At 40.1% G+C, this 21,862-nt stretch overlaps 1 protein-coding gene and 1 long non-coding RNA gene across 9 annotated transcripts in view; one reads left to right on the forward strand and one right to left on the reverse strand.

Annotated features, from left to right (window-relative positions):
• The window catches only part of LOC135093262 (uncharacterized), a 37,414-nt gene that overhangs the window by 9,583 nt on the left and 5,969 nt on the right, over positions 1-21,862 (forward strand). The window contains exons 5-10 of one of the 4 annotated variants that reach the window (XR_010263279.1): positions 188-242; positions 1,362-1,436; positions 4,318-4,550; positions 9,679-9,733; positions 10,821-10,927; positions 13,300-15,769. This is a non-coding gene — a long non-coding RNA (uncharacterized LOC135093262). Of the gene's footprint in view, positions 1-187; positions 243-1,329; positions 1,437-4,317; positions 4,551-9,678; positions 9,734-10,820; positions 10,928-13,299; positions 15,770-21,862 lie in introns of those variants that run through there. The other 3 variants (XR_010263278.1, XR_010263277.1, XR_010263276.1) reach the window with 3 other exon arrangements.
• The window catches only part of LOC135093260 (protein turtle-like), a 59,506-nt gene continuing 54,016 nt past the window's right edge, over positions 16,373-21,862 (reverse strand). For all 5 annotated transcript variants that reach the window (XM_063992338.1, XM_063992340.1, XM_063992339.1 and 2 more), the window contains one exon: positions 16,373-21,645. In XM_063992338.1, coding sequence (XP_063848408.1) covers positions 19,173-21,645 — 2,473 coding nt within the window. In that variant the 3' untranslated portion in view covers positions 16,373-19,172. The remainder of the gene's footprint in view (positions 21,646-21,862) is intronic.

Consider the following 21,862-nt stretch of genomic DNA (forward strand, 5'->3'; position numbering starts at 1 on the left):
GACATATTATTTGATAACATGTCACCTTTAGTGAGTGTTAGTGTGTGTAATAGTGAGTGTGGTTGGAGCAGTGATACGTGGCGCTGGGGAGGGAGAGCGGGTGGCTGGCTGGCTACATTGTTTTGGTCAACACCGGTCAGTCTTGCCCCACAAGCTCTTTTAACCAGTGTTTCCGTATTCCCGGCAGCTTTTCCCTGTACCGAGCACCGCCAAGCAGCACCAGAGAGGCACCAATACGTAAGGTGAGTCCAGCGGTGCCAGCCTCACCTCAGTCAGCCTTCCTGCCTTCACTACATCCTCCTCCTCCCTGTAGTCTCGTTTATTTAGGTTTTATTATTCGTCTTTTTTAGGCATGTTTTAAGGTTGTTGACTTATTTTTAGAGTTTGTTCACATCTGAGTCTGGAAACTTGGAGATTTAGGCAAATAATGAAAGATTCGTTTATTTGTAAACAAGCTGTCTGCTGAGGTAGAGGCAGGACGTCAGTGTTTTCAGCCATTATTTGCTTCGTCTCTCACCTACTGTAAGCCAAACATGTCATAAGATGGAACCACATGTCTGGCCTTCATATTCGTTAGTCAGATAAATCCATCGTTGCCTACTTTTGGTCTCATGAACGAATAATTAAGGCAACATGGCCGCTGGCTACCCCACTAAGGTCTCCGCCGAGGGCCGCCATGATGGCCTGCTGCCTGAGCCAACTTGTTGGGTTCCAATATTTTTTTTGAATTTTTCTGAATGACTATTTGGCTTCTATAGTAAGTTTTTATGATTTATAAAAATATTTCGTTGCTTTTGAAGTGCGTTTCTTGCCTCAGTTAAGTAAATGTGGTGAATTTGCTGCTGTTTTTTGCATAAATATAGGACGGTTTTTACGGTGAAATTTACCCCCCCCTGGTTTTTGGCTCTTTTATTTGAGGCTGTAATGAAGGTTTTATTGCTTCAAAAAATAGTTTATGATATTTAAAGTGTTTTGCGTTTCTGATGAGCTAAGTGTGTGGAATCTAAAATAGCTTTTGATGCTGTTAAAAGTGGTGATTTTGTCATTTTTTGGATTTTTTATTTGAATATCTTAGCTTGTAACTAACTTTGCATTGTTTAGAAAAACAGTTCAGATTTTTTAAAGTGTTTTTTCATTGGTGTAAAATGAAATGGGTGGACTTTTCAATGATTTTAATGGTGTCAAAGATTCAACACTTTTTACATATTTCATATTAATATTTCTTTACAACTGCTCAGGCTGGTGATGTTTTGATATTGTGAATATTAGTTAAAGTAATTGTCAAGTCAGAATATATAAGGCATTCGAGCCTAGCTTCGTTTTTTCTAGGGGTCAATTTTGAAATGAAATACGTACGTCAGCCAGCGGGGCGCCGGCAGCCACCGCCTGTGACGTCATCAATGGTCCTGGGACTCGCTCGGATACAGTGTCTCCTGGTCAGTATTTACCGTAATTTCCAGTGTTTTTCCAGGTGTTTCCAAGCTCAGGTATGTAGGTAGTAGTAGTAGGAGAAAAATAGATAAATGGAGGAGGAGGAGGAAGTAGTAAGGAGAAATGGGGGAGAAGGAGGAGGGGGCATAACAGGTGAATACCAAGAAGACCATGTTTAGCTTAGTTTTCCTTCCTGCCCTGTTTTTTCTCTGTAATATTTCATGTGTTTTGGGTGTTTTAAGTGTGTTTTGGATGTATTTAGGAGTGTTGTGGAGTGTTTTGTGAATGTTTAAGTGTGTTTAGGATGTATATTTGCTATTATATCTGTGTTTTGTGTGAATTTAGGGTGTTTAAAGTGTGGCTTAGCATGTTTTTAGGTGTATTTTACGTGTATTTAGTCTTGTAAAGTGTTTTGAGTATATTATGGAGTGTTTTGGGTATGTTTGGGGGCATATTGAGGTGTTGTGAGTTTGTTTTGAGTTTATTTAGGGTGTTTCAAGTGTTTCGGGTGAGTTTGGATGTGTGTTGGGTCTTTTATCTGAGTTTGTGTTGGATGTTCTGGGTGCGGCAGTAGTAGTAGAAGGAGAAAAATAGATAAATGGAGGAGGAGGAGGAAGTAATAAGGAGAAATGGAGGAGAAGGAGGAGGGGGCATAACAGGTAAATACCAAGAAGACCATGTTTAGCTTAGTTTTCCTTCCTGCCCTGCTTTTTCTCTGTAATATTTCATGTGTTTTGGGTGTTTTAAGTGTGTTTTGGATGTATTTAGGAGTGTTGTGGAGTGTTTTGTGAATGTTTAAGTGTGTTTAGGATGTATATTTGCTATTATATCTGTGTTTTGTGTGAATTTAGGGTGTTTAAAGTGTGGCTTAGCATGTTTTTAGGTGTATTTTACGTGTATTTAGTCTTGTAAAGTGTTTTGAGTATATTGTGGAGTGTTTTGGGTATGTTTGGGGGCATATTGAGGTGTTGAGAGTTTGTTTTGAGTTTATTTAGGGTGTTTCAAGTGTTTCAGGTGAGTTTGGATGTGTGTCGGGTCTTTTATCTGAGTTTGTGTTGGATGTTCTGGGTGCGGTAGTAGTAGAAGAAGGAGAAAAATAGATAAATGGAGGAAAAGGAGGAAGTAATAAGGAGAAATGGAGGAGAAGGAGGAGGGGGCATAACAGGTAAATACCAAGAAGACCATGTTTAGCTTAGTTTTCCTTCCTGCCCTGCTTTTTCTCTGTAATATTTCATGTGTTTTGGGTGTTTTAAGTGTGCTTTGGATGTATTTAGGAGTGTTGTGGAGTGTTTTGTGAATGTTTAAGTGTGTTTAGGATATATATTTTCTATTATATTTGTGTTTTGTGTGAATTTAGGGTGTTTAAAGTGTGGCTTAGGATGTTTTTAGGTGTATTTTACGTGTATTTAGTCTTGTAAAGTGTTTTGAGTTTATTGTGGAGTGTTTTGGATATGTTTGGGGGCATATTGAGGTGTTGTGAGTTTGTTTTGAGTTTATTTAGGGTGTTTCAAGTGTTTCGGGTGAGTTTGGATGTGTGTCGGGTCTTTTATCTGAGTTTGTGTTGGATGTTCTGGGTGCGTCTTAGTGTGGTTTGGGTGTATCCTGTTGTGGGATGTTTTTGGTGTGTTTGAATGAGTTTTGGGATGTTTTGGCTGTTTTGAGTGTTTGGGTGAGTTTTGTGGGTAGTTTGAGGTGTTTTGAGTGTATTTTGGATGTTTTGAGTGTGTTTTGGGTGAGTTTTATTGGTATTCTAGAGTGTTGTGGGATGTTTTGGGTGTGTTTTGGATGTTTGTAGTGTATTTCGGTTGTGTTGGATGAGTTTTGTGGGTATATCAGGGTGTTTTGAGTGCGTTGGATGAGTTTTGTGGGTATATCAGGGTGTTTTGAGTGTCTTGGATGTTTTCAGCATGATATAGGTGTGTTTGAGTGAGTTTTATGGATATTTTGAGGTGATGTGGGGTGTTTTGAGCATGTTTTTGGATGAATAATATGTGTTTTGTGTGTTTCTGGGTGAGTTTTGTGGGTACATTTGGGTGTTGTGGGGTATTTTGAGTGTGTTTGGATGTTAAGCATGTCTTAGGTGTGATTGGGTGAGTTTTGGTATATTTAGGAGTGTTTTGAGTGTGGTTTGGGCGTGTTTTGTTGTATTTAGGGTGCTTTGTGTGCAGTACCAGGATAACTGAGGGTGCAGGTCCAATGGAGTTTCAAAGAAAATAGAAAGTCCACTGGAGTTTCAAAGCAAATAATGAGTAGGTCCATTGGAGTTGCTAAGTTGTCCATTGTTTGGTGCTTAGTTAATTTCTTGTAGGCTATCATAGATTTCCTCTCTCTCTTTCTCTCTCTCTCTCTCTCTCTCTCTCTCTCTCTCTCTCTCTCTCTCTCTCTCTCTCCCTTTTCCATAAGTTGTTAATTTATCTGTATTTTGTTTACGATAATAATGGTACATAACTGATGGTACACAGCAGCCAGGTACATAGCAGCCAGTGGTACACAGCAGCCAATGGTACATAGTGGCCTGTTACCTTAACAACTGGTCACTATGCTCCTATGTGTCTCTTGCACATCTCTTCCTATATCATGCACACTCAAACTCTAAAGAAAATAAGGGAAGCTACAGGAAGCCACCTGGCCCACACGTGGCCATCCCTTTAAGAAACATATTTATTCATTTCCCATTTCCACCTGTTATCCCCATCCATAAATTTGTTCAATCCTCTTTTGAAGCTGTTTACTGACTCAGCACTAGCAAGTTGATCAGTAAGTCCATGCCATTCATTCACCACTCTATTTGAGAACCAATTCCTTCCTATCTCTCTCCTAATTTTAATTTTATCAAGGTTGTAACTGTTACTTATTGTCCTTCTAATTCCAGTAAATCTCTTGCAGACTTATTTGCTACAAACACAGCATAAACTAGAATCTAGGTTTTTACTCCAAGATGAAATGTTGGGACCTGAAATTCTACACCACAAGGAAGTACATACTTTCCTTAAAGCTGTACAGTCATCACTGTACAAGTGTGTGACCCATTGCACTGAGGGCTCAGAATACAGACTCCAAGACTCACATGAAGAATAATTTAATATTTGCATCCATAGGCTCAGTCGTCATTTCTGCAAGTAAGTGCCTGCCTAAGGTTGCCATGGCTGTCTCTCTAGCACTGCACCTTGTGATCCTTTGCCTGCTAATCTTGCTCTCTTTAATAATTTTCATCTTTCCATTTCTATTTGTATGTTAGTGTATAGCAAACCATTTTCTATCCTGTGTTGTTCCTTGAGGGTTTGTTATCATGAAAAGAACACTCAAGACGAAACATGTCAACATAATTTATTTATTTTACTTATTCATGCCATACATGAGCGTACATACACAGTAACAATGTCCAGGTTGAACTGTACTGTATAGCTAAATAACTACTACTGACTACACGTAAACTGGCGAGTGGCAGAAGTGATGCCATGCTCACTCCAAACAAGGCGGATGCCAGGCTGCTAATCACAGAAAGTCCCAAGAATTAAGGATGTAATGTCTTGTGTTTTGAAACATTGAGAAACTGATCTGGAGTCCACCTTGAGAGGTAAAGTGGCCAGGGAGTGAGCCCTTGACGGGACATTCAAGGTTCATGACACTTTACCAGCTGAGACAGGATGGACCACCAAGACTCAAATGAACGTTTGTCACCCTTGATTGTCCCGCCACTACATGGCTTCCCTCCTCCTGTTAGATCAATTTCTGGTGTTTCTATGTCACACACACTTCTTGAGTTTTCCCTTCTTGGGTCTCCATTTTCTTCCATTTGTAGTGTTGTGTTTTTCTTTGGGGATGCAGGTTGATCCCCAGTGGTTCCTAAAGTATTCTTCCTCAAGTTTCAAATAGCTCACTGGGGATCTTCACTACCTGCCAATCACTGTTACAACTCGTGTTTTGAGACACTGAGAAACTGATTTAGAGCTGGCTGTGGGAGGTGGAGCAGCCGGGAAGTGAACCCCTGACAGGACACTCAAGGAGCACAACACTTCACCAGTCAAGCCAAGATGATCAGCAAAGCCCAAGTGGAGTTTTGTTGCCCTTGACTGTCTTGTCACTACAAAGAAACTGGAGAGTCCCAGATTTTCATTGATACGGGTGCCAATTGCTAACATTCTTGCAGCTATGACCACACAGCTCTATCATCACTAAGGTCACATCGCAGAGAACACTATGTACAAAGAACTGATGTAGGATACTATACACTTGAAAAAGAAGCTTGTCATATACACGTAATAATTTGATGCTAGTCACGGATCTTTTAGTTTCGGCCTGGAGTGAGCACAGCAGCAGGACTTACATAAAACCAGCAACCTGCCCCTATGGAGATGCATCCCATTAATTTCGTTCAGTTTTTTAGTATACAAATAAATTAAGGTTATTCTATTATGAATGATGTCTAATAATAATTTGTAAAGTAAAACTGACTGTACTAAAAGTTTTGTGCAAGCGTTATATCTGAAAGAAAGTAGACAAGCAGTCTGACGCTGGGCCCGTCAGGTACACTAAATTCACTGGGATGCTAAGAATCATGCCTATGTAGTCTTATTTCCTATTTGGTGATCTAAAAAATGTGATGCTGTCAAAAATGTCACTTATTATTTTACCTTTGAGCACCATTCTATGAAAGTCACAATAGCATTGCTAATCTTTTATTTTCCTCTCTGATATTCATCGCTGATTCATATTCTTGCTGAGCAAGACGAGAATAGACCTAAAAACCTGCCTTCATACCTTTGTAATTTGTTTACCGAATTCTCAATTTTGATAAAAAATTATCAGAAATTACAAAACAGGTAAAATGCAGCACTTTCATGTCATTGGTAATATGCACACTTTGTACTGTTCCTGTAACAATATTTTTGTGTATGTTTTCACTTGTGTAAAATGCACTTAACTGATTACACTAGCATAATGTTATCAATCCAATAGTGCCTAAAGCAGTTAGCTACACATACGTAAAGTATTAAAAATGCTTCAATCTGTAACAAAGACAAGACAAATACAGGAAAGTGGTGGACCATGGCCTTGCTGCCTGAGGGGAATTAACCATGACTGGCTCCTCCTCACCCTGAGGCAATGACGCAACCCACATCTTTTCTGCTGTGCCTTTCTTGTTACCAAGACAAAATGTAAAACTTGCTGAATAAATTTTTGTTAATATCATTATTTAATTTCATTCTGGCAAGAACAGGATACTCTTGCTCTCATTTTCTTCCTATTTCACATAGTGTGTGTGTGTGTGTGTGTGTGTGTATATATATATATATATATATATATATATATATATATATATATATATATATATATATATATATATATATATATATATATATATATATATATATATATATATATATGTGTGTGTGTGTGTGTTATATATGTGTGTGTGTTATATATGTGTGTGTGTGTGTGTGTGTGTTATATATGTGTGTGTGTTATATATGTGTGTGTGTGTGTTATATATGTGTGTGTGTTATATATGTGTGTGTGTGTGTGTGTGTGTGTGTGTGTGTGTGTGTGTGTGTGTGTTATATGTGTGTGTGTGTGTGTGTGTGTGTGTGTGTGTGTGTGTGTGTGTGTGTGTGTGTGTGTGTGTGTGTGTGTGTTATATATGTGTGTGTGTGTGTGTGTGTGTGTGTATATATATATATATATATATATATATATATATATATATATATATATATATATATATATATATATATATATATATATATATATATATATATATATATATATATATATATATTTTTTTTTTTTTTTTTTTCTTATTTATTTGTTTTTTTTTTTCCACTCTTAAATCGAAAGGCTCTAATGCTTCCATTCCATACTATTATTCTATTGTTTGATTTATACAGCAAATGAATCTACGTCGTGGGTGAACACTGATATAAAATATTAGTACGACTTTAATTACAACCATATTCTCTCCAGGTATTCATTCACTGCCACTATCATTCTTTTAATGTGTTTCTACACAGTTCCCAACAGTAACACCATCCAGTCCCCTCCTGCTTTATCCTGGTTGCTTTCATATATTTTTCTTTAAATGCACACAATCCCATAACCCTTCAAAACTTACCTATATCATATCTTGCCATTTTCAATTATATCCCATTTCCTTGATCTTATTTTCACTCCTTGTAATCACACCCATAACAACACGTATTTTTTGTGCTTTCCATTATTTGTGTGTGCCTTCTCTTCCTCCTTTCTCTATCTAGTTACCTGTCACCCCCCACTGTTTGTATTCAGTGCTTCCTCTTCCACATACTACGCCTCCCACATCCTCCCCAATTCCTCGTCCCCCAACTCCTTCACGTGACGTACGTCTTTGTATCCATGGCTTCCTCGTTCACCAGTGTCATGTCAATTAATATAGCTCTAGATACTGCAGTATTCTTGAGCCTTATATAGGAACCACCACTGTCTTCTAAGACTGGATTTACTAAAGAATTATGAATTTCTAAAGTCTCTAAGAAGTTCATATCTAGGGTAAAAGAGATTCACTAAATACTTCCGAACTTCTTAGGTCACTGAGAAGTCAAAAACTTTTTTGGGGTACCTTATTTAAGGTTTCGTAACCCGGCAGTTTCTCAGTGTTTCCATGATGTTTCAACGCTGGGCATCACATGGCATTAGCACATATATTGTGAATCCATACTATTCATTGGTTCCTTCATTATCTTTACCTTTTAAGTACTGAATCGTCTTCCTCTCACAATTCATTTTCGCATTCATGATCTTTTGTTTCGTTGGTCGGTTATTTTACTTATGTTGTCCATACATTAGAATATTCATTGTAAGATTCTTCATTCTTATTTTTTTCTTTCTGTCTAAACACTATTCAGTCTCTTTCATTCTTTTACTATATAACACGTCTAACACATCAATTCCCCAAGATTTACATGCACGCTTCCTTACATATTTCGTCTCATAACGTAGTATCGGACTCACTGCACCACTTCATACATTCTCTAGAAGTCCTAACTTGTTATTAATATATATATATATATATATATATATATATATATATATATATATATATATATATATATATATATATATATATATATATATGGTATATGTAAATGTCTCTTGGATCTAACGAGAGAGAGAGAGAGAGAGAGAGAGAGAGAGAGAGAGAGAGAGAGAGAGAGAGAGAGAGAAAATCCAGGCAACAGTATCCTGAAGTTTCTCTCTTCTCCAATTCTCACTACTGCTCTAACACTTGGACTGCCCTCAGCTCAAATCACATCTCCCAAATTAGAAAATTTCTCTAAACATTCAAAGAATTAACAACGAATGCTAGCTGCTATGTACCGTCGGCTATTATGTACCGGCTCCTATGAACCACTGCTTTGGCTTATATGTACCAAACAAGGCTGCTACATACCAGCTACCAAGTAGAGAGATAAAAATTAATATTGTAAGAAAGAAGTAATAAAACTACATTAAAATATAAAACACGAAAAAAAAATAATAAATAAATAAAACTGTATTGTCAACTAGTACAATCAATTGAATTCAGCATACACTGATTTAATACAGGCTTAGTCCTCAGCATGATCCATGAGTTCAGCACACAAGTTAAAAAATGCATCGGTTTTTCTCTCTCTCTCTCTCTCTCTCTCTCTCAATAGTTACACGGGTTTTCAAGGGTGTTTTTACGGTTCTAGTGACAGATTAACATAGTTTCTACATTACTGACAGGAGAAACTTGCTTTTAAAAGGCTGTCATTGAAGTAATACAGTTTTTTAAGGGTGTTTTTAGTTCTAGTGACAGATCTACAACATTTCTATATTATTAACAGGAGAAACACTCTTGAAAACCCTGGTAATTATCATTTTGGCTTTGAGAAACAGTCGTGAGGAGAGAGAGAGAGAGAGAGAAGCATTTTAGTTGAGCCTATCCTGCGCTCGTTCGTGTTTGCTGCGGTGACACGGTGCAGCAGTGAGTGAAATTTTACTTCATAATCACGTAGTCGTAGTGGGTGTGGAGTGGGGAAAGGGAAGTGAGGATATTATATGACATATTATTTGATAACATGTCACCTTTAGTGAGTGTTAGTGTGTGTAATAGTGAGTGTGGTTGGAGCAGTGATACGTGGCGCTGGGGAGGGAGAGCGGGTGGCTGGCTGGCTACATTGTTTTGGTCAACACTGGTCAGTCTTGCCCCACACGCTCTTTTAACCAGTGTTTCCGTATTCCCGGCAGCTTTTCCCTGTACCGAGCACCGCCAAGCAGCACCAGAGAGGCACCAATACGTAAGGTGAGTCCAGCGGTGCCAGCCTCACCTCAGTCAGCCTTCCTGCCTTCACTACATCCTCCTCCTCCCTGTAGTCTCGTTTATTTAGGTTTTATTATTCGTCTTTTTTAGGCATGTTTTAAGGTTGTTGACTTATTTTTAGAGTTTGTTCACATCTGAGTCTGGAAACTTGGAGATTTAGGCAAATAATGAAAGATTCGTTTATTTGTAAACAAGCTGTCTGCTGAGGTAGAGGCAGGACGTCAGTGTTTTCAGCCATTATTTGCTTCGTCTCTCACCTACTGTAAGCCAAACATGTCATAAGATGGAACCACATGTCTGGCCTTCATATTCGCTAGTCAGATAAATCCACCGTTGCCTACTTTTGGTCTCATGAACGAATAATTAAGGCAACATGGCCGCTGGCTACCCCACTAAGGTCTCCGCCGAGGGCCGCCATGATGGCCTGCTGCCTGAGCCAACTTGTTGGGTTCCAATATTTTTTTTGAATTTTTCTGAATGACTATTTGGCTTCTATAGTAAGTTTTTATGATTTATAAAAATATTTCGTTGCTTTTGAAGTGCGTTTCTTGCCTCAGTTAAGTAAATGTGGTGAATTTGCTGCTGTTTTTTGCATAAATATAGGACGGTTTTTACGGTGAAATTTACCCCCCCCTGGTTTTTGGCTCTTTTATTTGAGGCTGTAATGAAGGTTTTATTGCTTCAAAAAATAGTTTATGATATTTAAAGTGTTTTGCGTTTCTGATGAGCTAAGTGTGTGGAATCTAAAATAGCTTTTGATGCCGTTAAAAGTGGTGATATTGTCATTTTTTGGATTTTTTATTTGAATATCTTAGCTTGTAACTAACTTTGCATTGTTTAGAAAAACAGTTCAGATTTTTTAAAGTGTTTTTTCATTGGTGTAAAATGAAATGGGTGGACTTTTCAATGATTTTAATGGTGTCAAAGATTCAACACTTTTTACATATTTCATATTAATATTTCTTTACAACTGCTCAGGCTGGTGATGTTTTGATATTGTGAATATTAGTTAAAGTAATTGTCAAGTCAGAATATATAAGGCATTCGAGCCTAGCTTCGTTTTTTCTAGGGGTCAATTTTGAAATGAAATACGTACGTCAGCCAGCGGGGCGCCGGCAGCCACCGCCTGTGACGTCATCAATGGTCCTGGGACTCGCTCGGATACAGTGTCTCCTGGTCAGTATTTACCGTAATTTCCAGTGTTTTTCCAGGTGTTTCCAAGCTCAGGTATGTAGGTAGTAGTAGTAGAAGGAGAAAAATAGATAAATGGAGGAGGAGGAGGAAGTAGTAAGGAGAAATGGGGGAGAAGGAGGAGGGGGCATAACAGGTGAATACCAAGAAGACCATGTTTAGCTTAGTTTTCCTTCCTGCCCTGTTTTTTCTCTGTAATATTTCATGTGTTTTGGGTGTTTTAAGTGTGTTTTGGATGTATTTAGGAGTGTTGTGGAGTGTTTTGTGAATGTTTAAGTGTGTTTAGGATGTATATTTGCTATTATATCTGTGTTTTGTGTGAATTTAGGGTGTTTAAAGTGTGGCTTAGCATGTTTTTAGGTGTATTTTACGTGTATTTAGTCTTGTAAAGTGTTTTGAGTATATTGTGGAGTGTTTTGGGTATGTTTGGGGGCATATTGAGGTGTTGTGAGTTTGTTTTGAGTTTATTTAGGGTGTTTCAAGTGTTTCGGGTGAGTTTGGATGTGTGTCGGGTCTTTTATCTGAGTTTGTGTTGGATGTTCTGGGTGCGGTAGTAGTAGAAGAAGGAGAAAAATAGATAAATGGAGGAAAAGGAGGAAGTAATAAGGAGAAATGGAGGAGAAGGAGGAGGGGGCATAACAGGTAAATACCAAGAAGACCATGTTTAGCTTAGTTTTCCTTCCTGCCCTGCTTTTTCTCTGTAATATTTCATGTGTTTTGGGTGTTTTAAGTGTGCTTTGGATGTATTTAGGAGTGTTGTGGAGTGTTTTGTGAATGTTTAAGTGTGTTTAGGATATATATTTGCTATTATATTTGTGTTTTGTGTGAATTTAGGGTGTTTAAAGTGTGGCTTAGGATGTTTTTAGGTGTATTTTACGTGTATTTAGTCTTGTAAAGTGTTTTGAGTTTATTGTGGAGTGTTTTGGGTATGTTTGGGGGCATATTGAGGTGTTGTGAGTTTGTTTTGAGTTTATTTAGGGTGTTTCAAGTGTTTCGGGTGAGTTTGGATGTGTGTCAGGTCTTTTATCTGAGTTTGTGTTGGATGTTCTGGGTGCGTCTTAATGTGGTTTGGGTGTATCCTGTTGTGGGATGTTTTTGGTGTGTTTGAATGAGTTTTGGGATGTTTTGGCTGTTTTGAGTGTTTGGGTGAGTTTTGTGGGTAGTTTGAGGTGTTTTGAGTGTATTTTGGATGTTTTGAGTGTGTTTTGGGTGAGTTTTATTGGTATTCTAGAGTGTTGTGGGGTGTTTTGGGTGTGTTTTGGATGTTTGTAGTGTATTTCGGTTGTGTTGGATGAGTTTTGTGGGTATATCAGGGTGTTTTGAGTGTGTTGGATGAGTTTTGTGGGTATATCAGGGTGTTTTGAGTGTCTTGGATGTTTTCAGCATGATATAGGTGTGTTTGAGTGAGTTTTATGGATATTTTGAGGTGATGTGGGGTGTTTTGAGCATGTTTTTGGATGAATAATATGTGTTTTGTGTGTTTCTGGGTGAGTTTTGTGGGTACATTTGGGTGTTGTGGGGTATTTTGAGTGTGTTTGGATGTTAAGCATGTCTTAGGTGTGATTGGGTGAGTTTTGGTATATTTAGGGGTGTTTTGAGTGTGGTTTGGGCGTGTTTTGTTGTATTTAGGGTGCTTTGTGTGCAGTACCAGGATAACTGAGGGTGCAGGTCCAATGGAGTTTCAAAGAAAATAGAAAGTCCACTGGAGTTTCAAAGCAAATAATGAGTAGGTCCATTGGAGTTGCTAAGTTGTCCATTGTTTGGTGCTTAGTTAATTTCTTGTAGGCTATCATAGATTTCCTCTCTCTCTCTCTCTCTCTCTCTCTCTCTCTCTCTCTCTCTCTCTCTCTCTCTCTCTCTCCCTTTTCCATAAGTTGTTAATTTATCTGTATTTTGTTTACGATAATAATGGTACATAACTGATGGTACACAGCAGCCAGGTACATAGCAGCCAGTGGTACACAGCAGCCAATGGTACATAGTGGCCTGTTACCTTAACAACTGGTCACTATGCTCCTATGTGTCTCTTGCACATCTCTTCCTATATCATGCACACTCAAACTCTAAAGAAAATAAGGGAAGCTACAGGAAGCCACCTGGCCCACACGTGGCCATCCCTGTAAGAAACATATTTATTCATTTCCCATTTCCACCTGTTATCCCCATCCATAAATTTGTCCAATCCTCTTTTGAAGCTGTCTACTGACTCAGCACTAGCAAGTTGATCACTAAGTCCATGCCATTCATTCACCACTCTATTTGAGAACCAATTCCTTCCTATCTCTCTCCTAATTCTAATTTTATCAAGGTTGTAACTGTTACTTATTGTCCTTCTAATTCCAGTAAATCTCTTGCAGACTTATTTGCTACAAACACAGCATAAACTAGAATCTAGGTTTTTACTCCAAGATGAAATGTTGGGACCTGAAATTCTACACCACAAGGAAGTACATACTTTCCTTAAAGCTGTACAGTCATCACTGTACAAGTGTGTGACCCATTGCACTGAGGACTCAGAATACAGACTCCAAGACTCACATGAAGAATAATTTAATATTCGCATCCATAGGCTCAGTCGTCATTTCTGCAAGTAAGTGCCTGCCTAAGGTTGCCATGGCTGTCTCTCTAGCACTGCACCTTGTGATCCTTTGCCTGCTAATCTTGCTCTCTTTAATAATTTTCATCTTTCCATTTCTATTTGTATGTTAGTGTATAGCAAACCATTTTCTATTCTGTGTTGTTCCTTGAGGGTTTGTTATCATGAAAAGAACACTCAAGACGAAACATGTCAACATAATTTATTTATTTTACTTATTCATGCCATACATGAGCGTACATACACAGTAACAATGTCCAGGTTGAACTGTACTGTATAGCTAAATAACTACTACTGACTACACGTAAACTGGCGAGTGGCAGAAGTGATGCCATGCTCACTCCAAACAAGGCGGATGCCAGGCTGCTAATCACAGAAAGTCCCAAGAATTAAGGATGTAATGTCTTGTGTTTTGAAACATTGAGAAACTGATCTGGAGTCCACCTTGAGAGGTAAAGTGGCCAGGGAGTGAGCCCTTGACGGGACATTCAAGGTTCATGACACTTTACCAGCTGAGACAGGATGGACCACCAAGACTCAAATGAACGTTTGTCACCCTTGATTGTCCCGCCACTACATGGCTTCCCTCCTCCTGTTAGATCAATTTCTGGTGTTTCTATGTCACACACACTTCTTGAGTTTTCCCTTCTTGGGTCTCCATTTTCTTCCATTTGTAGTGTTGTGTTTTTCTTTGGGGATGCAGGTTGATCCCCAGTGGTTCCTAAAGTATTCTTCCTCAAGTTTCAAATAGCTCACTGGGGATCTTCACTACCTGCCAATCACTGTTACAACTCGTGTTTTGAGACACTGAGAAACTGATTTAGAGCTGGCTGTGGGAGGTGGAGCAGCCGGGAAGTGAACCCCTGACAGGACACTCAAGGAGCACAACACTTCACCAGTCAAGCCAAGATGATCAGCAAAGCCCAAGTGGAGTTTTGTTGCCCTTGACTGTCTTGTCACTACAAAGAAACTGGAGAGTCCCAGATTTTCATTGATACGGGTGCCAATTGCTAACATTCTTGCAGCTATGACCACACAGCTCTATCATCACTAAGGTCACATCGCAGAGAACACTATGTACAAAGAACTGATGTAGGATACTATACACTTGAAAAAGAAGCTTGTCATATACACGTAATAATTTGATGCTAGTCACGGATCTTTTAGTTTCGGCCTGGAGTGAGCACAGCAGCAGGACTTACATAAAACCAGCAACCTGCCCCTATGGAGATGCATCCCATTAATTTCGTTCAGTTTTTTAGTGTACAAATAAATTAAGGTTATTCTATTATGAATGATGTCTAATAATAATTTGAAAAGTAAAACTGACTGTACTAAAAGTTTTGTGCAAGCGTTATATCTGAAAGAAAGTAGACAAGCAGTCTGACGCTGGGCCCGTCAGGTACACTAAATTCACTGGGATGCTAAGAATCATGCCTATGTAGTCTTATTTCCTATTTGGTGATCTAAAAAATGTGATGCTGTCAAAAATGTCACTTATTATTTTACCTTTGAGCACCATTCTATGAAAGTCACAATAGCATTGCTAATCTTTTATTTTCCTCTCTGATATTCATCGCTGATTCATATTCTTGCTGAGCAAGACGAGAATAGACCTAAAAACCTGCCTTCATACCTTTGTAATTTGTTTACCGAATTCTCAATTTTGATAAAAAATTATCAGAAATTACAAAACAGGTAAAATGCAGCACTTTCATGTCATTGGTAATATGCACACTTTGTACTGTTCCTGTAACAATATTTTTGTGTATGTTTTCACTTGTGTAAAATGCACTTAACTGATTACACTAGTATAATGTTATCAATCCAATAGTGCCTAAAGCAGTTAGCTACACATACGTAAAGTATTAAAAATGCTTCAATCTGTAACAAAGACAAGACAAATACAGGAAAGTGGTGGACCATGGCCTTGCTGCCTGAGAGGAATTAACCATGACTGGCTCCTCCTCACCCTGAGGCAATGACGCAACCCACATCTTTTCTGCTGTGCCTTTCTTGTTACCAAGACAAAATGTAAAACTTGCTGAATAAATTTTTGTTAATATCATTATTTAATTTCATTCTGGCAAGAACAGGATACTCTTGCTCTCATTTTCTTCCTATTTCACATAGTGTGTGTGTGTGTGTGTGTGTGTGTGTGTGTGTGTGTGTGTGTGTGTGTGTGTGTGTGTGTGTGTGTGTGTGTGTGTGTGTGTGTGTGTGTGTGTGTGTGTGTGTGTGTATATATATATATATATATATATATATATATATATATATATATATATATATATATATGTGTGTGTGTGTGTGTGTTATATGTGTGTGTGTGTGTGTGTGTGTGTGTGTGTGTGTGTGTGTGTGTGTGTGTTATATATATGTGTGTGTGTGTGTGTGTGTGTGTGTGTGTGTGTGTGTGTGTGTGTGTTATATATATGTGTGTGTGTGTGTGTGTGTGTGTGTGTGTGTGTGTGTTATATATGTGTGTGTGTGTTATATATGTGTGTGTGTGTGTATATATATATATATATATATATATATATATATATATATATATATATATATATATATATATATATATATATATAAACACACACACACACACACACACACACACATATGTGATGTTACTCAGAATAGTCTTACAACTAATGGAACATATATGTAGTATTAAATTTTACTAGAAAACTTTCAATTACATATTTGTACTTTTACTCAAATAAAATAAAAAAATATACACATCCTAATTTTTCTTTATTTTGTATAATTTTGTGAAGTGTCTCATCATAATCTTGCTAATGTATAAAGCAAGAAACCTTGAAAATGAATTTAGCTGTGTGTGTGTGTGTGTGTGTGTGTGTGTGTGTGTGTGTGTGTGAAGCTGTGTATAGTGCCTACGCTGCAGTAAAAATAAATAACTTGCACCACCATCCCTCTACACATAAAATAACAAAATAAAACCATGGGAGGCTGAGGTCACCTTCTGCCTCTCAGACTTTGGTTCTGTATTCAGGTACAGCTCTACTACGGGTTTACGTAAGATTGTGAAGAGTTTGCAATGCAACAAATAAAATATACATTACATATCACTTAACGATTGTCCAATCCACTCTTGCAATCAGAGACTAGTTAACTTCCAATCTAATCAATTAGAGTCATACAGAGTGGGTGAAACCAAGTATAACTTAAACCTAAGTATGGCAGTGACACTGACTAAAAGATCTGCTGAACACCAGCTAGGCAGCATCAAACAACCTGATACATAAAAGCACTTTTCTGCTATTATTGAGTGTAACGCAATGGAATACGTAAAACAAAACAATGCCCTATCAACACTTTCTCCATTTTGAAATTCATAACCAGTTATAATCCAATATTTGAAAACCTATTTGCATTATGTAACAAGAACATCAACACTCCACAATGTAATACAGTCTACGTATCTATATATAATTATTGTTTTCATATGGCGAATAATAATATTCACTGTGCTGTAGAACCAACCCAAAAAGATGTAACAATTCAAAAGATACATGTAGTAGTATATCAAATATGTATGCTTTCTCTGGTGAAGGTATGCATATTTTTTGGTAACTATGAAGTCTCTCCTCATGAAGTTTGAGATTTGATCAGGAAGAATGAACACTTTAAAATATAGTTCATAATACATATACTGAAAGAAATTGTTAACCATAAAATATAATGAAAAGAAAACTGATGATCTGCAAAGAAATTATCAGGATGAAATAACTTGAAGTAAAGTGCTTTGAAGATTAGGTGGTTAAGTTTACAGAGGGAATCAGGCAAGTGAAAATATCAATAAATTCTGAGGAAATATTCAATACAATTATGAATATCTTGATATTGTACATAGAGAATGACAAAACAGACAGAACATAAGTAATAAAATCATTAAAGGAAGAGGACTAGGAAAAGACAATAAACATGGAAACAAGACTGAACTTCTATCACATTTTTTAAACAAAACAAATGAATACAAATATAAAAAAAAGAGTAAAATGAATAATAACTAATCAAATAAATAGAGGTTTTGGGGCAGGTAATTCTCCATGTCATGAGTCTTGCAACACACTGCCTTCAGCTTCACCACGAGGAACAGTCTGCCACACACCGCACTGAGGGTCTGAGTCACTCTCAAAGCTGTCACCGGTATACTGTTTGCTTCGGTGCTCTCTCTTAGCACTCCACATCATGCTCAAGCAAGTGGTGTGGAACTAATCTGTATCTTATGCCCATTGGCTTTCATATGTCAGTTGGGTTTGTGCTGCATTGAACAGTAAAGAAGTCTTACCACTGTTACACTTTCACTATCATACACATGACAATTCTTTGAAAGCATGGACCACACTCTTGAAATAGATTTGACCAACTTCATCTTTAGTTATGCTTTAATTTCTTACAAACCAAAGAACATTTTTAATATGCCACAGAGGATAAAAAGATAAAATTTTTCAACCAGTGAGAGTTCCTGTTAGAAAAAATAAATTATTGCTATTTTAAAATACCAGAGGTTAATAACCAAATGACAAGCCTGGTAGTTTTAAAATATAAGAAATGGCTGACAAAACCCTAGCTGTAACTGTGCTTAAACAAACAAAACCTAAAATCATAGCCATCAAACAAACTATGTAGATTTCATTTCAGTAAATCCTGAAAAGAATACAAAAACTAAACAATATTGGCAGTGATATATATGTATATATATAACGATTGATATACTGTATGACTGATTTCCTACAAGATGCCTATAGAAATTCATGCAAAACAATGAATGCACCTTGTAGAGATCCCCCGGCTCATAACATAAGGGGAAGATTCACTTGGGTCAGTGTACACTATCATGATATGGCTGCATATTGTACAAGGTGGATAAAGGAATTTATACAAGTACATGGTAGAAATTGATGGTAAAAATTACCTTCATATAGTATTGGCTACTTCAGGAGGTGAATAAATTAATAGACAATCATAATCAAATTATCACATTACAAGGGAATAAAGTGGCCATATGAGAACATATGAAGAGTATTTGATTGGTAAGCTTATATCTGAATCAATGAATGTAGATCTTAAATAAAATAAATAAATAAAAGAATAATAATAAAAAATAAATAAATAATGAGACTAAAGTAACCTTAAAGAACAAGCATGTCAAATGTTCCTGAATGTCTTCATCCGAGATACTTGGCAAGTTGTGGGGTGGAGGACTCTCAACAGGTGATAGTCTGAGTGTTCTCGAGAGTGAAGGTGATGCAGCAGAGACAGAAATTGTGCTTCATACTTTGCTTGAACGTGTCACTTGGGCATTGTAGTTATCACATGAAAGGGCTTCTCTAACTACAATACAAAGTTAAGAGAACTTTTTTAAAACAGAGATCCAATAGGAATATATAAAATTCAACAATTTGCACAGTTTTCAAGACGCGGCTGGAGCTGCGTCATCACTATAGTGAGTATTACTGGTTGTGGCGGCAGCGCCTGGCAAGCCTCACCTTTCTCTCCTCACCTGAAAGACTTGTCTCTTTAAGTCTGAAGCTTACACATAGATGGGGCTGATATTCACATCACTTATTTGCAGTCTTGTCTTAAAGCACTATTATATTTCAGTTCCCATCAGCACACACTTTCCATTTCTCGACTTCGTCTACGACGTGCTTGTCTTTTTCTGTATTCATTGAACTCTTGCTTCATGGCAGCCACACGCGCCTCCATGGACTGGTGGCGCCGCCGCCCACCTGACCCGTAGATCTCAGAGTCGCTGAGGCCACGTTCACCTGATGGAACACGGGTCCTTGACCACTCTGCTGCTGAATCCTCCCCAGGTGTCGGACTCAACACTGTATCAAATTCATAGTGATCATCCACACTAACGTCCAGTGGCTGCTGTGGAGGCAGAGGTGTGGTGATGGGTGGTGGTGGCCGCGGGGACACTTTTACTGAACTGCTGGAGTCGACGCTGGCATCCAGGCCGGCAGACCCCAGCATCTGTCGCCGCTCTGACACACTAGGTATTATGTATGGCTGGTGTGGCCGGGTGAGGACTGGCATGCGGAATTGAGGCAAAACTTGCCGAGCTGCCCACTCTTCATAAGGCGGAGGATTTGGTGGTCGCATCCAAGGCGTTGGGCGGGCACGAGGCCCAGCCAGAACCCAGGCAGAGGGAGCTGCTGCTGCTGGCTCTGGGGCTTCTCCAGTTTCTGTTGCTTCAGAAGCTTCTAAACGTGAAGAATCAAGACCTAGTGCTAGTAATGACTGCCCTGACTGAGAAGAGCTCTGTTGCTGGGATGTATTTTTGCTGCCAAACCCACTAGAAGAGTCTGGGGACTGCTCCTGAGATTGTTCATGGGATTGTTCCCTGCTTTCTGGCGCACTGCCACCATAAGCAGTTCTGGGGTGATGGCGGATGGTGTGCCTTGACTCACTTCTTCCTGCAGAACGTAACTCCGGGGCACTATTCGTTCTTGGTGCCTCTCCAAAAAGGCCACTACGCACCCGCCCGATAGCCTCCTGCAAGCGTTCCCGCGTGTATGTCACAGGCTGATCACTGCTGGAATCACTGTCTCTTGTCCTGCCCGGTGCTCTAGGCATGGGCTCAGGTGCTCTACTAGTCTTTGTACTGGTCGGGGGAGGAGGAGGAGGAGGCAGCGGTCGTGGCCTGGCAAGCCCACGGGCCCCAGGCTGACCCTGAGTGGCACGGGGGCGGGGGGGCGAGCTGGTAGCCAGTGGCTTTTGATTTTCCGAGGAGGAAGGTTTGAGCAAACAGGGGGGGGCCCGCCCCAACATTCGTTGATCAGTGTCACGTCTTGGAGGAAGATTGACATAGTGGCGAGGGATGTCTGGGATACGCGGGGGCTGGATGTGGCCAAGAGCCTCCCGAACTAAAGGTGGAGCATGCACATGCTGGCCAGACTCTAAAACTGTCATGACCGGTCGACCAGGTGGTCGAGCAGAGTGACCCACAGGACGGGCCATGGGCCACACACGAGCGGGGCGCCTGGGAGTGGTCCAGGCGGGGTCCAGCTGGGTGTGTGAGGGCGTGCCCCAGGCTGAGAACTGTGGGTGGAAACGTGATGGAGGAGAATGAACTTGTGCCCCAACAAGAATCTGTCCAGGACGCAGCTGAGAGGTGGACAGAGGTGGCAGCTGGCGAGACGGGTACCGATGGGGTGCCACAAGCTCCTCCCGACGGGGAGGAGGCAGGGTGGCTGAGATGCCCAGGGCGGTAGGCGTGTCCTGGGCTGAGTTGGGAAAAGATGACAGTACTGTAGAAGGAAAGGAACGCTCCACACTGGATGGTTGTTGCACACTGCTCACTTCACTGAAGGAAGCCAACTGTGCCAGCTGACTCCACTCTGAGCTCAGTGGCCCAGGGGAGGAAGCTCTGAAGCGTCTCGAGCGTGGGGACCACACACTGTCACTTGGGCTCTCTGGTATGACATGCCGCCCAAACTCCGGCGAGTGCAGTGAGGTGTGTGGGTGGAATATGCCGTGTCTGCCAGCTGGCCCCATGTGTGGCTCCCCCCGGGCAACACCCCCTACCCGTGGCTCCTCGTGTGCACTGGCCCCAGAGCCATCCGAGCGCAGGCTGAGGCGGGGCGGCAGGGGCTGGCGCCGGTGAAGGCGGCCAGCCGTGCCAGCCCGCACATGGTACACTCCACTCTCCACTCCCCGGACCTCCTCTCTTGGCCACTCTGGAGGAATTCTGCTCTGATCCCTGCTTGCAGGCCTCCCTCCAACACCCCGGATGGGCCTCCTGGGGGAGGTAAACCCTCCTTCCTCGCTGTCATCATCCAGCACAAAGCGGCCATCTCTAGTGCGGCTGATCCAGCTGAGGGGCTGTGAGTACTCCAGCTCAACTGAGTACTGCACGTCCCTGGGAAACCTGCGGCCGCGCTCCACGCCATACTCCCTGAAGTCTTCATCAGCCGAACTCCCCGCCGCATCCTGTCCCCTGCCACCCAGTTCCTGTGTGGTGCTGGTGTCCAAGGGTCTGCTGTCTGTGGAGTCAACGAGGCGGCCCCCGAGCAGCACACCGGCAACCCACGCCCACTCCCACCTTAAACCTGGTATTCCGCACCGTAGTAACCTGTGCAGGTGGAGGAGGTGGTGAGCATGTGGTTCATGAAGCAGCAGCTTCAGTCTTAACTGACTTGAAGGTTTTAAGTTAATTGTGTGTAATGCATGCAATGTTACAGTGTCTTCTTTACACAGCTCACTACTAGACATCAAAGTCCTCAAGATGGTGAAAACATAGCAGGGTTGCCAAAATACAACAGAAATGCAGGTAAATAGATATGTGTATC

Source organism: Scylla paramamosain, chromosome 42 (assembly GCF_035594125.1).
Source record: "Scylla paramamosain isolate STU-SP2022 chromosome 42, ASM3559412v1, whole genome shotgun sequence".
Classification (NCBI taxonomy): Eukaryota; Metazoa; Arthropoda; class Malacostraca; order Decapoda; family Portunidae; genus Scylla; species Scylla paramamosain.